Genomic DNA, 16,691 nt, shown 5'->3' with positions numbered 1-16,691 from the left:
ACACTGTTTACGCTCTGCTTAATACGCCAGCATAATTAATACTGCACATTAATGATGCATACATACTAAACACAAACCCATGTTTAAGTGTACTGACATTATTTAGTAAAATAGTAAAGCTGTCTCGTTGTAACGCTGTGTTCTGTAATGCATACTAGCATACTACATAGTGCGGTTAGAATAGTACGCTAATACACGCTACAGTGCTGTTTATCTGTACTGTTTAGTACGGAAGTATGCAGTATGTTTAATAGTTAACTCTGTTGTTGAAGCCTTTTTACTGGTCTGAAGTATTAAATATTGTACATTTTACATTTTTCAGACATTCTACATCTAAAATAAAGTTTATTATTTATTTATTATTATAGTAAAATGCTATATAAGGTGTATTTTATATACATGTAAGTAATAAAGCGCTGATAAATCGGAGTTATTAGTTGATTATTTTCCTCCAACTACACAGCCGAGTGTTTTATTCTCCTTATACAACAGCGATTTAACGACGATTGCAGTGTTTTATTTATTAAAGAACGACACGTCATGCTTTTTATCCTTTTATAGCTACATTTCATGTTGTGGAACGTCCGTGAAGCGAGTTAGTTCCCGTTGTCGCTTACGTTATAGCAGCTATAAACAGTCGTTCCTTCACCAGCCTCTCTTTTATTCTCTCTCTCTTGAAGTTACAAGACAAAGGAAAATAAAAAGAAGCGTAAACTCGTCTGTCCCGCAGACGTCGGAAAACTTAAAGTTACAGCTTCGCCTCTGACACTGGAGACTCCTTCCATAAAGGTTAAAGTTCACAGAAAACTTCACCACATCAGCGCTTTTTTAATCGGTGTATTATCATCGAGCACGTTACACACATACGTTATATATTTTGTAAAATAAACAGCATTTCTGATGCGAGTAGAAAGCTCTCGCACGTCCCACAGGCTGTCAGCGAGTCCTCAGAATCAGAAGATGAACCTTTTGTGTGTTTGAAAGTTAATCCGGTGGCTGAAACCCCACAATCAGGGATTTGAGAAAAACACAGTTTGCAGTTTCTCACACTCTGAACACTGAGAGGGAAGAAAACTTCATAAACAAGCCTGTGAATTGCTCGAAGCTCTGAATCTGATGTTTATTTTTTACACAGTGTGAGCACTGCAGATTTACAGCACTGAGCTCTGTGTGTGTGTGTGTGTGTGTGTGTGTGTGAGAGAGAGAGAGAAAGAACATACTATACACACATTATGTATCTAAAGATGGAAAGATGCACAGCCTCTAGTTTAACAAGCCTGAATCATTTATGATGTGGTGCATTTTGCTTATTTCTACTGCAGCGCTGTGTTTAAACTGCACTAAACACCGAAAAATGTCAAATGTACGTAGTAAAATGTACGTAGACGTGTGACGTGTGACATGTGGATGAAATGTGGAACATTACACACTTCTCCGAGCGCTCAGCCATGAGAACTTCAGATCTTTTCGGTGAGTCAGATCGATCGATTCGACTCACCAATATGAATCGATTCTTTTTTTTTTCCTCCAATTTTTTGGTCTTTGCCTGTCCATCACTTAAAACTGTTCCATGAATCACAATAATATAATTGTGTAATGTTTCACATATTGTATTGCATTTATTATTAAAAAGCGTTATTATATTAATGCCACGTTCGACTAAAGCTTGTAATCTTCACCTAGGAAAAAAAAACGCAAAGAAACACCTCTTCAACTTCCAACTTTTCCTCTTTGGAAGGTCGGGAAGGTCGTCCTCAACCCCGAGCTCAGCAGATGGCGCTGTGTCAACATGGCCGCCCAGACCGTCAACCGTAAATAAAATATCGCTTGGTTACTTTAAACGAGTTTAGATCGTGTTTACTTTAGATCAGCTGACACGTTAGCTGGTTCAATCTGTAACACCGACTGTACAGTTCAGTTGTGAGGAAGTGAACGCATCATGAACACATCATGAACTTATGATCACTGAAGTTCGCTGTCTAGCTTGTTGCTAACAAAACATGTTTTCATGGAGGTGTCCATGTTCCAAGCTCAAAAATTTACCTCCACAATATACACTATATACAAACACACACAGGAGAGTCAAATACATGTCTGAGCTTGAATCGACTCTGAATCATTGTGCTCATCATGTCAAACGATTCAGATGGTTCACTGATTCTTTTTGATAACTGTTGAACTCTGTGTGATTATCGGTGTTACAGAATCGGGAATATAGAATACAGTTACAGCAAGAGCATCAAAAATCTTGTACTAGTTAAAAAATTAGTTAATTAATTAATTACAAAAACAGCTCTTCGGAAATGAGAGTCAACTCCCAATGTTCAGCTAAAAGAACCAAATCGAAGAGTCGACTCCCAATGTTCGATTTGGTTCTTTTAGCTGAAGAGTCGACTCCCAATGTTCAATTTGGTTCTTTTAGCTGAAGAGTCGACTCCCAATGTTCAATTTGGTTCTTTTAGCTGAAGAGTCGACTCCCAATGTTCAGCTAAAAGAATCAAATCAAAGAGTCGACTCCCAATGTTCGATTTGGTTCTTTTAGCTGAAGAGTCGACTCCCAATGTTCAATTTGGTTCTTTTAGCTGAAGAGTCGACTCCCACTGTTCAGCAAAAAGAACCAAATCGAAGAGTCGACTCCCAATGTTCGATTTGGTTCTTTTAGCTGAAGAGTCGACTCCCAATGTTCGATTTGGTTCTTTTAGCTGAAGAGTCGACTCCCAATGTTCAATTTGGTTCTTTTAGCTGAAGAGTCGACTCCCAATGTTCAGCTAAAAGAATCAAATCAAAGAGTCGACTCCCAATGTTCGATTTGGTTCTTTTAACTGAACATTGGGAGTCGACTCTTTGATTTAGTTCTTTTAGCTGAAGAGTCGACTCCCAATGTTCAATTTGGTTCTTTTAGCTGGAGAGTCGACTCCCAATGTTCAGCTAAAATAATCAAATCAAATCAAAGAGTCGACTCCCAATGTTCGATGTGGTTCTTTTAACTGAACATTGGGAGTCGACTCTTTGATTTAGTTCTTTTAGCTGAAGAGTCGACTCCCAATGTTCAATTTGGTTCTTTTAGCTGAAGAGTCGACTCCCAATGTTCAGCTAAAAGAATCAAATCAAAGAGTCGACTCCCAATGTTCGATTTGGTTCTTTTAAATGAACATTGGGAGAACTTTGATTTAGTTCTTTTAGCTGAAGAGTCGACTCCCAATGTTCAATTTGGTTCTTTTAGCTGAAGAGTCGACTCCCAATGTTCAGCTAAAAGAATCAAATCATAGAGTCGACTCCCAATGTTCAATTTGGTTCTTTTAACTGAACATTGGGAGTCGACTCTCTTATTTAGTTCTTTTAGCTGGAGAGTCGACTCCCAATGTTCAGCTAAAATAATCAAATCAAATCAAAGAGTCGACTCCCAAAACCTGGAGCAGTGAGTTGGACACGGACCTGTCCGAACTTCTGGCCAGGATACACTCTTGTTCCGTTAATAGTAGACAACATTTGATTCAGTTTAAAGTCGTACACTGTCTTCACTTCTCCAGATCCAAACCGCACAAGATCTGTCAGTCTGTTTCAGCCGAGTGCGACAGATGCGCAGTCATACACTGGCAGGATATTCCTCAAACAGCTTTTCTTGGTTTTCCAAAGCATATGTCAAAGACATTTAGTCCACATTCTGAATCAGCAATTTCTGGCTGTTCAGAATCCACACTCCATCTACCTAAAGCCTTACAGAACTCTTCGATGCTTGGTATGAAATCTGCCAAGAGGCTTATTTTAACAGACTGGAAATCTCACTCTCCTCCATCTTTTCAGAGGTGGCTGTCAGAAATGGCGTCTATTATTCGGATGGAAGAATTTAAGGCTCATGAGATCCAGATTCCTGGGAAAATTCATACATACTAGGGGTCCATTTCTCGCCTGTCTGGACAATCTCAAAGACGGAAGCAGTGTTTGTATTTAATTGTTCACGACCTGACGATGCATACTGAGCTGCACGTTCATTTCATTTCATTTTGTCATGTCTCATCTCTGTCTGTTGATGTTAAAACATTGTAAAATGAATAAAAACAATTAAAAAAAAAAAAAGTTTAGCTAAAAGAACTAAATCGAAGAGTCGACTTGTTCATGAACATCACTAGTGTTTTACTGACGAATATCCCATTAAATATCATGTGACCTTATATAGTCTCTAGAAATATCTGTTATTAGCTACACTTTACATGAATCTAGCTAGTGTGTATTGTCTGAGTGTGTGTGTGTGTGTGTGTGTGTGTGTGTGTGTGTTTTTGAGGCATTTATCTCTCTTTGATACTTTTATCTCCGTACTAAAAAGTGAAAGTTTTTAGTACATTAGCTTGCGTAAAGAATAGAAAGACACAGAGTCGGAGCTGGGAGTAGGTGATGTGGAAAAAAAAACATCATCATCTTTATTATAAGAACTTTATGAACAGCGTGAAGTTCTGCTCCTGCAATATTGCTAATCAACGCACAGATAATTCCACCACGTCGGATTCCTCGGTACGTTTCGGCGCCGAAGAGAAAGAAGGAAACCTGCAGAAAAGGGATGCAGACGGATAAATAAACTCGGATTCAGACGCTCAGCTTCGTAGGGAAGTGTGAGAGAGCGTCGGGCGAGACGTGATCACATGAAACAAAAAAACAAACAAACAAACAATTTAACGTTCTTAAAGTAAAAGAAAGCCGTGCAGTCTGTATAACGCATTCCAAATTATTTCACAAAGAACCGTACAAGAGGAAAAAAAAACAACACCACAATGTGGGAACAAAATGAACTCGACTGTCGGCAGTGAACGGGTTCTGAGTAGTGTAAAGATTTCTCTAGGAGGCTGGGCAGTGTGTGTGTGTGTGTGTGTGTGTGTGTGTGTGTGTGTGTGTGTGTGTGGAGAAGTGAGGAAAAGTGCGAGTGGAAGTGAGACGCCATATTCACTGTGTGTTTCTGCTTTACAGCTCTTGCGGGTTCTTTCCTTGTGCCTCTGGGGAAAACCCTTAAATGTAGTGACAAGACACATGACAAGCAGAACCCTTTTAGGAAGCGAAGAACCCTTGAAGAACCCTTGAAGAACCCTTGAAGAACCTTTGAAGAGTGTACCAAGTACCAAGAAGCTTCTAGACAGGTTCTAGATACTGAGAAGAAAATAATGGACAAAAACATAAAGGGTTCCTTAAGGGTTCTTATCTCCCAAAAACAGGTTTCTGATAAGAAAACACTTTGCTGTTTGATGGACTACAGTGTCGAGCTGGTAATGATAATTTTGTGTGCAGTCCTTTTGGCAAAAACACAGAAGACACGTGAATCATCATCTTCATCTTCATCATCATCATCATCATCATCATCATCATCACCTTCATCTTCAACATCACTATCATCATCATCATCATCATCACCATCATCATCTTCAACATCATCATCATCACCTTCATCTTCAACATCACTATCATCATCATCTTCAACATCACTATCATCACCACCACCATCATCATCTTCATCATCACCTTCATCTTCAACATCATCACTATCATCACCATCATCTTCAACATCATCACTATCATCACCATCATCATCATCTTCAACATCATCACTATCATCACCATCATCTTCAACATCATCACTATCATCACCATCATCTTCAACATCATCACTATCATCATCATCATCTTCAACATCATCACTATCATCATCATCATCTTCAACATCATCACTATCATCACCATCATCTTCAACATCATCACTATCATCATCATCATCTTCAACATCATCACTATCATCATCATCACTATCATCACCTTCATCGTCAACATCATCACTATCATCACCATCTTCTTCATCATCATCATCATCATCATCATCATCATCTTCAACATCACTATCATCATCACCATCATCATCATCATCACCTTCATTTTCAACATCATTATCTTCAGTGATCCTTTAAAATCCTTAAAGCCCCAATCAGGATCCATTTGTGTCTGTAACGTGTACACACACACACACACACACACACACAGACACACACACACACACACACAGACTGTGTGTGAATCAGAAAATCGTAGTACGTGTTAAACACATGATTGTGGCTCTTCTGGCTTCCTGCGTTGGACTTGCGGTTAAACAGCGCGGCCCATTTCACTGGGGTCACGCCCACGACGCCCACGGCGGCCATTTTACAGCTCTTACACACTCAAGTGCTGAAACACGTTACTTTTTTTTAAAAAGGCCAGTTTGTCTAAGTGACTTTCTGATCACCAAATCCTTCTGCGACTTTTAAACCATTTTAGCTATTTTTAAAATATATCTAAAATTTTTTAAGAAATGATTTTCCAAGAAAAACACTACCTACATAATTTTAGGTATTTGTAGGTATTGAATCTGTAAAGAATATTATCGCGATTTTTATTTTCCTGTTTGTTCACAAAAAAAATAATAAAAAAAGTGCTGAAAAAAAAAAAAATTAACGACTTAAGATTATCTAAAAAATAAAATGAATAAAATAATAAAATAAAATATCTAATCAGCGACTCCGAAAAAAAAAAAAAGAAAGAAGAGGAAAGAAAAAAAAATGTCCATCTCATATATAAACATTATATAATAATTAATAATAATAATTAAAAAAAAAAAAAAAAAAAAAGGGTTTTTGGATAAACTCGGGTTCTGATCGGGTTCTGCGGCGTGTATCAGATGAATCGCATCGTTTTGGTTCCTGATTAAGGCTTTAAAGGACGGACGAATAAACCGTAAATCTAAAAGCGTATCAAGTTTCTCACTTAATAACTCCAAAACCTCGAGCAGCGACATCATCCACCTCGAGTTAAACACCTTAAACGTTACACACATCCCCACAAAACACCTCCAAACCTTCACATACGCACTTCCTTCATTCCAGCGCACACATTTACATCACTCTCTCTTTCCTCTAAAACACTAAAACCTGCTTCTGTGATGAAACGACGGCCGCGTCGGTCGCTGACTCAGCCACTAGGCGGCGCCACACGACTACAAGTTACTATCCACGACCTCGAGAACCTCGAGAACCTTTCATATTTGTGTACTCGTTGTGTAGCCGTTTGCTACATCGAAGCCCTCTACAGAATCCACCTTGTCCGAAATACGTCGAGTCACGTGATCAGGGGGCGGAGTTTGTTTTCACGTGGTACCATAAGGAGCTAAACTATATAGTGTGTGTTCTTAATGTAGTGATTTTTTTTTTAAAGTTAGACGACAATGAAGGGTGCAACGTCACACTCGCGCACACACACTCGGGCACACACACTCGCGCACACACACTCGCGCACACACACACTCGCGCACACACTTGTGCGTTCTTTAAGGCAAGATGAATTGTCAAGGCAACATTTCTCACAGCGATATTGCATAGCTGAGACAAAAAAACAAACAAAAACAAAAAAGAAAGAAAGAAAAAAAACATATCGACCCAAACCCACGTTTTAACGGCGTGAATATTTTACAATTATAAACTTAAACTCCAGTAAATTCACAACACAAGCCCACAACAATGAACATTTACACATATATTACATATACCTTAATCCTTTTAAGAACATAAATACTTTCTATTTATATACAGATTCTTTTTTTTTCTTAAGATATTTCTAATATTTTTATAAGCGAGTGAGTCCAGCGTGCACGTCGCAGACGGAACATATCGCAACCGTGTGTGTGTGTGTTTATAATCTAGTGTTTCTGGAAAAGCAATTCGTGAACAGGTGATTTAACGGATTCATCGTATTTTAACGTATTTTCTGGACCATACGGCAACGTTTTTATCTCGCGCTAGCAGAAATCACAGAATCGTAGCTGAACGAAAAAATATTCTCCGGGGATAAAAAAACAAAAAAAACAAAAGAAGTTCTTCAAAAAGTTGAATCTAGAACCTGTTAAGTTCTTCAGAGAACCCCAAAAGATTCTACGCAGAACCCTACAGAACAGTGGGCTTTCCTTTAGAACTAGCTAGAAAAAAAAAAAGAGCTACACTCTTAAGAAGAAATGGGTTCCTCAGAAAGTTCCAGAGAACCGTTAAACTCTACGGTTTTCTTGCACTAGATGACGACTTACAATTTGACCCTGTTCTTTTGGGAAGAAGAAGAAAAAAAAAAAAATTTTAAAGTTCTTTGGAGAACCCTCAAAGGTTCTGTGTGACTCCCTACAACAGACAATTTTCCTTCAGAAAGCTGAAACTGTTAAAGCAATCCTTTAACTATACTCTAGGTTGAATTTATACTCCTTAAAATTTTTCAGTTTGAATTTGTGGAGAACCTTAAAAGGTACTTCACAGAACCCTATGACAGAGGACTAAAACTATTTTAGGAAACCCTCGAGGAAGCCTTTTTGATGCTCCACCATAAATATACTCTTAGGAAAAACAGCGTTCTTTAAAAAGTTCCTTTGGTCTGGTTGATGGTTCTAGGTAGAACCGTCTCTATTTGACAGTATTTTGCTCCTAAGAAAGGTTATTTAAAAACGGGTTCTAGCTGACTAGCTACAATTTATCTATCCACTAACTTGCATATACGCCACGGTCTTTTAAAAAAAGGCTCTAGAACCCGTAAGGTTCTTCAGCTTGCATTTGTGGGAGAATCTCAAAATTTACAGCAGAGCATTTTCATTTAGAAAGCTAGAACCATTAACCAGTTAAAGAACTCTTAAGAAAACTTTGAAGAACTGTATATTCTTGGAAAAAACAAAAAGCTTACAAGTTCCTTAAAAGTTCATTTGATGTTTAAGTAACTTTTAGGTTTTTTTATTTTTCCTAAGAATATAGAGTTATTTAAAGAACCCTTGAGGAACCTTTGAGGAACCCTACATTCTTAGAAAAAAACAGCTTAAAAGTTCCTTAAAAGTTCATTTGATGTTTAATGGTTCTAGATAAAACTATTTCTATTTGACAAACTCTATGAAAGGTTACGCTCCAAAGGATTTGTCTGTATGCCATGAACTTCTAGATTGAATCTAGAACCCGTCAACATCGTAGGTTGACTCTAGAACCCTTAGGGATCTCTGCTTTGGATCTGTGAGGGAACCCTTGATTGTTCTATGCTGAGTTTCCCTTTCAGAAAATGTTCTAGGAAGGTTCTCAAGATACCTCAAGATAGTTATTTAAAATCCAGGGTTCTGTCTATTTACAGAACCCATGACATGGAGTCCACTGGAGCCCAGAAGATCTTGACTCATGTTCTTTATAGAACTTGAAGTGAAACACTTTCTAAATGGCTTCTACTCTAAAACTTAAAAAGGTCTGTCATAGGGTTCTACACAGAACCTTTAAATGTTTCCACAGGGAGAAAGAAAAGGTGCTAAATATAACTTTTTCATGAGAAATAAAAATATGAAATGTACCCTCACGCAGAGACGGAATTTTCTAGAAGATTGTTCCAGAATGAATTTACGGGTCCAGAAAATACGGTATTTAAAAAAAAAAAAAAAAAAAAGATAAAGAAAATGCAAACGTAGACTCGGTTCCAGCCTTCCTACGTTCCGCATCATTTCACTGAGTCACTGATTGGTTTACACCAACGTAGTGGTCCAATAGGATCCAAACTTGCTTGAATGACAGCTCCAAACTCCGCCTCCTTCAGTTTATGTTTAAATAAAGCAATATTCTCAGAGAGAAAAAAAAAAAAAAAAAAAAAAAACCCAAACCCAGTTTGTCCTTTTGTAAAATAAGTTGTCGCTATAGCAACCCCAAATAAAACAAGCACAAAGTAGGAACTTAAAATGCGTAAAATTAAAAAGCCATAATCCGTTTCAGGTCCAGTCACGACATTCGAAGTGAGAGTCGCGTTTGTTCGAGCGAAGGACGCGATCCGACTTGTATCGCCGAAGACGTCATGGGAAACACGAGCGCCGACTTCTCGCTTCCGTCACTATTTTCCGCTCACCGAAGTGACGCTTCAGACTTTTTGTCCTTGAGAGAACCCTGTGCTCTTTCGTCATCGTTCTCATTTCCTCCTTTTTCATCTTCTTGAAGTTTATAGCGTGCGTAAACCAGAAAAAAAAAAAATAAAAAAATAAAAAAAAACAGCCGAGCTATAAATATTCTCATACAGTTAAAAAGAAGTTGCATAACATGCTAAGCTAAATATATACTTTGGTCAAAATTTTTTTTTGTTATTTTTTGGAGTCCAGTAGTCAGGAGAAAAGTGTCCAGGCTCAGGCTGTGAGAGATTCGTGACATGCTTGAACAAGAGGTCATGCTAATAGACGCCATCTTTGTTTTTAGTGCTTTAGCATCTTTGTCCTGTCGTTATTTAGCCTTTCCGTAGGTGCACAGGGTCGTGGAAAGATCGGGAAAGCAAGTCACTCTCAACGTCCAATCCAGATTACATCCAGGGGTCCGGGTCCAGGCTGGGCTCTGGCGAGAACGAGCGTTCTCTGGATCCGACGCTGGCCGATCTCCGATGTTGGCGGATAACATCGCCGAAGGCTTGGTGCAGATTTCTGCGGGTGTGTGGCGATTGAGGGGGCGTCAGGTTTCCGGAAGCCTTCCGTTGCTGTAGCTCTCTGTAGCTGAGAGGCGTTGGGATGCGTGACGGACTGTTCTCGGGCCTGTTGTCCGTGCGAGGCCGTATCCGCGGCCGTAATTTGAGCTTGTATATGGAAGGTACCCTGTCTGCCTTCTTCTGCCCTCTTTTGGCCCGGAGGACCACGGTGCTGTCCGTGTCTCCATTAGCCAGCGAGGACGGGGGGCTGCAGGAACCTTCGGAAATCTGTTCGCTCAGGCTGAGACACATGGAAGAGCTCTCGCTGGAGGAGTCGTTGTAGGAGCAGTCCTCAGGTGGAGGAGGTGACGGGAATGAGTCTGGGAGTGGGATGTCATTAGAGAGACCCTGGTCGTAGGGTAGATCTGGGTCGTGATCGTCCAAAGGGACATCGCCTTCCAAACAAGCCCAATCCGCCTGCGCCTCCATGGGTACCACAGAGTTCGAGAACCCCCTGTGACCCCCGTTTATTTGAAGACCAGCGTGGAGGTGGTTAGAGTGGAGTCCTGGATCTCCTTCCTCTGTGGAGCTGGAGATGGCAGGAAGTTTGCGGTAGCCTCCGTTGGGAAGACCGGCTCGGGTCTGGCTGTGCAGCAAGGTTGGAGGATCCTCCAGGGCGCAGCTTCGGGCGCCGTCAGTATGCCTCGTCTCACGCAAGTCAGGCAGAATTCCCACTTTTCCCCCCACATTCAGAGAGGAGGATGAGGAGTTAGAAGATGAGTAGGCTGAATCCGCTACATTAACGTCTCCTGATGGCCTGAAGCCCTGCTGAGAGACAGGAAGCTGCATTGATGCTTCCTTTGTTTCAGGAAGTCTGGCTTGGCCCGTGTTGGCCAGAAACTCTGCCTCGAAGCTGCGATACAGCTCCAGCTCACGTTTTGGATCCAGAGCGGGTAAAGAACATAAGCTGAACCCAATCCCCATGTCATCTTGGGGATCTGGCTGATTTTGTTGACCCCATCCTCTCTGAGTCGGCCTCCCTGATGCTCGAGGTGACCGTGGTGGGTGGTGATGGGTTGATCTCTGTGTGGACCTGGGGGTCGAGTGTGGAGAGCGCCGACCTGGCTGTGAGATGGGGGGCAGCAACCTCCGATTCCCCACAGAGGGCGAGCGTGGGGCAGTAGGTCGCGGGGCCGCAGTGCTCTTTTTCATAGGACTTCCGGTGACCCCTTTAACAGGTGAGGAAGAGGCTGACGAGGGCATTTGTCTCTTAGAGAAGCCTCCGCTTAGCCTAGGTGAACCTGGAGGTGCCTGCTTAGATCTCGCGTCATCTTGAGCGTCTCTGTGGCGAGGGGAAGCAGGTGTACCGTCGCTTGCTCGCCCACGTTGTGGAGTCTTGCCCTGGCTGAGAGAGCGGGAAGTCTGGAGCCTTCGGGGCCCATCCGGCCCCAAGGATCTGCCCCTCTCGAAGCGTGTGGTGCCGCCTTGGGGCGGGCAGGGCTTCATTTTGCCTGGTGAGGAGGAGGAAGCAGGTACGGGGCGTTCTCTGGAGGTGCTGCGAGTTCGTGGCTGAGGGGTGCGAAGAGCAGGCATCTGTCCAGCGCTGCCCCCTGTGCGCTCGATCACATGCTTGCCTTCTTTTCGGTTGACCACGAAGACCACCTCTTCGCCGTTACTGCGACGAGATCCTAAAGACAAACGTCCTCCTCCGCCTCCTCCTGGTCCTCCACCACCACCTTTAGAGGAGGCATTAGAGGAGTCACTGTCTCCAGAGAGACGGCGAGTCAAATGTGACAGAGTGTCCTTATTCCTGAAAGACAGACAGAGAGAGAGAGGGAGAGAGAAAGAAAGAGAGATTAGTGGAAAGACTGAAGAGAGCTTTCTCCACTTGGAGTTCAAACATGTCTCCTAAACAGATACAAGTTCAAGTTACACTTGATAGACCTTTAAAGAACCAAGTCACTGGTGTAGCTGTAAACTGCAACATTATTTGGACGGCCATTTTAGACAGCTGGAATTAATTTTTTTTTCTTTAGCGCAATTTGACGTCTTTACCCCATCTAGTCCGCACTTTTCGTGGTTTGTCCAGGTGTTCCGGAAAGGCGGAAGTCATGCCGATGATGCGCTCTACTTTGAACTTAATTTTTTAAAAATACGCTATACCTTATGGCTGTAATTTTACATATATATTTTTTTAAATTTGAGGATCTTAGCTTTATTTAGATGTGTATTTACTTTCGGAAAATATTTTGAGTGTGATAGACTTCTGGTACTTCTTAGCAACATTAGTGCAGCACTAAAGAAGCAACCGAACATGCCTTGGATGATCTCTTAGTAGTGACGGCTTGCGCATTATCCTGGACATGTGACACCAAAGAGATTAAGGTGAAAGTGCAATGCAAAGCATGCTGGGATTGGATTAGCTTGGATGGGGCACGTGTCTGTTTGGCAGGTGTTTCCCTTGATGCGGTCTCAGATTAACAAAACGAGGAATAAAATAAAAATGGAGGATTACTGGAGCGTATAGAAATTCAAGCGATCGTCCATTTCGACAACTTGTTCACGAAAATGAAAGTTGTTGAGACTAGAGACACGGTGACAAGGGACTAAAGAATTTATACAGATGATAAAATGTCCTTAAATAAAATAATAAAAAAACAACAATGCGTTGTGGTGTGCTGTTATAAAGTGACTAATTAAATTACTGATATGATGAGGAGTGTGAATCTCCCCCTTTCAGACGATGCGATGTCTCACATCTCGATATATAACAAACGATACGATAAAAATAATACAGTTAAACAAGTAACGATTCGATACACTTCAACTTATCTACCAATAAGTTTTACTAATACTTTATAATCCGATGCAGTTTGATTCAGTATGATTCAGTTCAGTTAAATGTAAGTTTTCCAGCACAGAAGCGTTTAATATTTGCGGTTTCTCTGTAACATGACAAGCTGCGTTTATTTTTTTATTTTTTTTAATCTTATTAACTTTAAGAGAGAGAGAAAAAAAAGAGGCTTGTGAGAGAACGAATGTTTATATCTGCTAGCTATAAACTAACTTGTTTCATAGATGTTCCACAACATTAAATGTAACTATAAACTGATAAAAAAAAAAAAAAAGTTACTTTTCAATATGATTACTTCGCTTGTAAATCGTACGGTAGATTGTTGGAACGATTTTCCAATTCAAAAGCTTTTTTTTTTCCACATCATTAGATATCATACATTTGATGAACACTTTGATGAGATTTGTGTCTTTTTGTTGTTTAGTAAAATAAAACATCCTGGATTTTAAACCTAAATCATGGATAATAAAAATATTATGAACAGTTTATAAGAAAGGAAAATAATTTTAATGTAATTTCAGGTAAATTATCTTGAAGCATGTTAACGATCGAGGCATTTTTGGCTGATCAGAAGAAAGAAAGGACAGACCTGATTACGCTTTTTGCCTATTTAGGAAAGGGTTATCTTTCCTGAGGAAACTCCGGCCATGTTGGCTTCTTCCCAGAACAAACCCTCCGCCTTTGCATTGAAACAATGCCGTAACGCCGACGTGCCAAACAGATCGTCTGACTGAAAGTGCGCCATTATCCTTATCGGCAAATGTCAAGGCTAATTCTGTAAGCGTTAATGACGGGTAGCGTATAAACAACACGCGCTTTGGTCGGGGGAAAAACAACCGTACTCTTACTGTTATCTACACTTTTAGAGTTTGATCAGTACATTGTTTAGGAGAGAAGGAATGACCTCAGGCTGCAGCAGAGGAAGCGTTGAGGTGTAATGCTACACTTCTGCCATATGGGGGCATCGCAGCAGGACGATTGAGACTGGGAATGTCATCTGGGATTAGGGAAATCAGTTTGCTGCAATCTGTGTGTGTGTGTGTGTGTGTGTGTGTGTGTGTGTGTGCGCGTTTAAAAGTGCAGTGACATGACAGAATAATTTCCAATATTATTATTATTATTATTATTATTATTATTATATAAAATTAAAGTATCACTATATTATTAGATTATTGCATTACACAGATGATTATAATGCAAATTCAAGATAAATTTTAAAATTAATATCAAATCATTAAATTTAGGCATAATTAATTGTAAATTAAAATGAAAGTTAAAATGTTTTATTAAATTATTATGTAAAATTAAGTTATATATTTTTAAAAATTATTTATTCATTATTACTAAACTTTAAAAAAAAAAAAAAGAGATTTGAGATTTGAAAATTCACTCCTTTTTAAATTCTTAAATTAAAAAAAAATTAAACAATTAATATTGAAACATTAAAATTTGCGATTATTAATTTCGCATATTATAAAATGAAGGAATTATTAAATCTGAGTGTATTAAATAAAATTGAATTAAATTAAAAACAATTTATTCGAAATTAATTTTCTAATTATTAAATGTTTTCAAATTATAATATTAATTAATTTTCAAATTATTAAATGTATTAAATGGTATATAAATAACATTCACTACATCTGTTTACATCCTGAATGACTTTTTATCACTATATATGCTCACTACATAGCGTATAACGTACATAGTGAACTATACGCTTGATAGACACCATGTGACCAAAAGCACTTATTGGGAAATGACACACACACACACATATATATATATATATATATATATACACACACACACACACACACACACACACACACACACACACACACACACACAGTTCTGTGCAAAAGTCTTAGGCACGTGCAAAGAAATGCTGTAGAGTAAAGACGCCTTCAAAAATAATGAAATTAAATGTTTCTACATTAAAAAAAATCCTATAAAGAGCAGTAAACAATAATAAATGAAACAAAGTCAGTATTTAATGTGACGATCCTTCACTTTAAATAAATAAAGCAGTATCTGAGGTGCAGTGTGTGCAGTTTTATAAGGAAATGAGCTGGAAGTGTTACTGAGCATCTTGCAGAAGCAGCCACAGTTCTTCTGGAGACTTTGACTGTCGACTCGCTTCTTATTTCTGCAGCGAAACCCAGCAGCCTTCATTATGTTTTTATCTGAAAAGTGTCTCTTATGGAATCTGCTGCTTTCTTTACTGACATACAAACATTTTTCTGTAACGTTTCATTTTGTGCTGGAAAACTACTGTTTGGAATCTAAAATGTTTTTGTACTGAATCAATAATGTAGAAGTCAGAAAATAAACATCTGTAACAAAGTTTGTACTAAAAAAAAAAAAAATAGGGGTCCAAGACTTTTGCACAGTACTGTAATAATAATAATAATAATAATAATAATAATAATAAATCCCATATCCTTTCCTATATTACGAGCTGCTCTTCCGCTGTATGTTCCACAGTTTTACACCCCATGTAGTGAGCATATATAGTGCATTTGTAATAAAGTAATTGAAGTAATTTGTTATGTAATGTGCTAGCCGTAACTATTTAAGAGTTTAAACTTCAGCAGAAGAGATGCTTGGTAAGGTTAACGGCTCTTTAAGCCTCGATGCGATGTTCTTATTGGGAATTTATATCCCACCTGATGGGGTTGAGCTGGCGTGGCTCTGATTTGTCTCGGGGCGGTTTGGGCAGCAGCGCGCCGTTCGTCCTGCCCCTGTTCGACTCCGCGTCTCCGAGGTTGGCCCTGGTGAGTCTGGGGGAGGACGATGAGGAAGAGGAGGGAGCGGAAGGCGCCGAAGGGTCCAGGGAGCGACGCTCGGACGGTTTGTAATGAGGCCCGGGGCTGGCCGAGCGGGACGAGTGCGCGCTCGAGTTCTTACTGTGAGGAGCCTGACCGCTGGGTTTACCCTGCTGAGAGCGGTGAGCTGTGGACAAAACACACACACACACACACACACACACACACACACACACACACACTGCATCATGCGTCTGTACAAGTACAAGTTTGTACAGGTTTTTGTATTGTATCGATTTAAAAAAACAATATAATATAATATAATCCCGCAGTAAACTGGGGCTGTTGCATGGCCTGCATTTGCATACTGAAACCTGATTGGTTCTTAAATTTTATGATGCGGTAACACGTTCCTGCTCAATATCAACTCCGATTTTACAGTTACTTCTGTTTCTTAAAGGAATTAAAAGCGATGTAGTGACAACTCTCGCATTTTCATCAGTTTGTACACTCAAATCAATTCCCTACTGGGCAACATTAGGCACTTCAAAAAAAAAATAAAACTATCCTCTTGTGCGAATCCTGATAAGCTATGACAATGAGTCAAATAAAAACCTTAA

The 16,691-nt window shown here is 39.7% G+C and overlaps 1 protein-coding gene across 1 annotated transcript in view; it reads right to left on the bottom strand.

Moving 5' to 3' along the window:
* Window positions 1-6,561: 6,561 nt before the first annotated feature.
* gas2l1 (growth arrest-specific 2 like 1) overlaps window positions 6,562-16,691 on the bottom strand; it is a 41,927-nt gene continuing 31,797 nt past the window's right edge. Inside the window, exons 5-6 of the mRNA XM_034299402.2 lie at window positions 15,973-16,258; window positions 6,562-12,259 (exon numbers count right to left, since the gene is read on the bottom strand). Of these exons, the coding sequence (XP_034155293.2) occupies window positions 10,351-12,259; window positions 15,973-16,258 (2,195 nt within the window). The 3' untranslated portion in view covers window positions 6,562-10,350. The remainder of the gene's footprint in view (window positions 12,260-15,972; window positions 16,259-16,691) is intronic.

Source organism: Pangasianodon hypophthalmus, chromosome 24 (genome assembly GCF_027358585.1).
Source record: "Pangasianodon hypophthalmus isolate fPanHyp1 chromosome 24, fPanHyp1.pri, whole genome shotgun sequence".
NCBI classification, from domain to species: Eukaryota; Metazoa; Chordata; class Actinopteri; order Siluriformes; family Pangasiidae; genus Pangasianodon; species Pangasianodon hypophthalmus.
The sequence above is the reverse complement of the archived record's forward strand: the minus strand, read 5'-3'. Positions and strand labels throughout refer to the sequence as shown.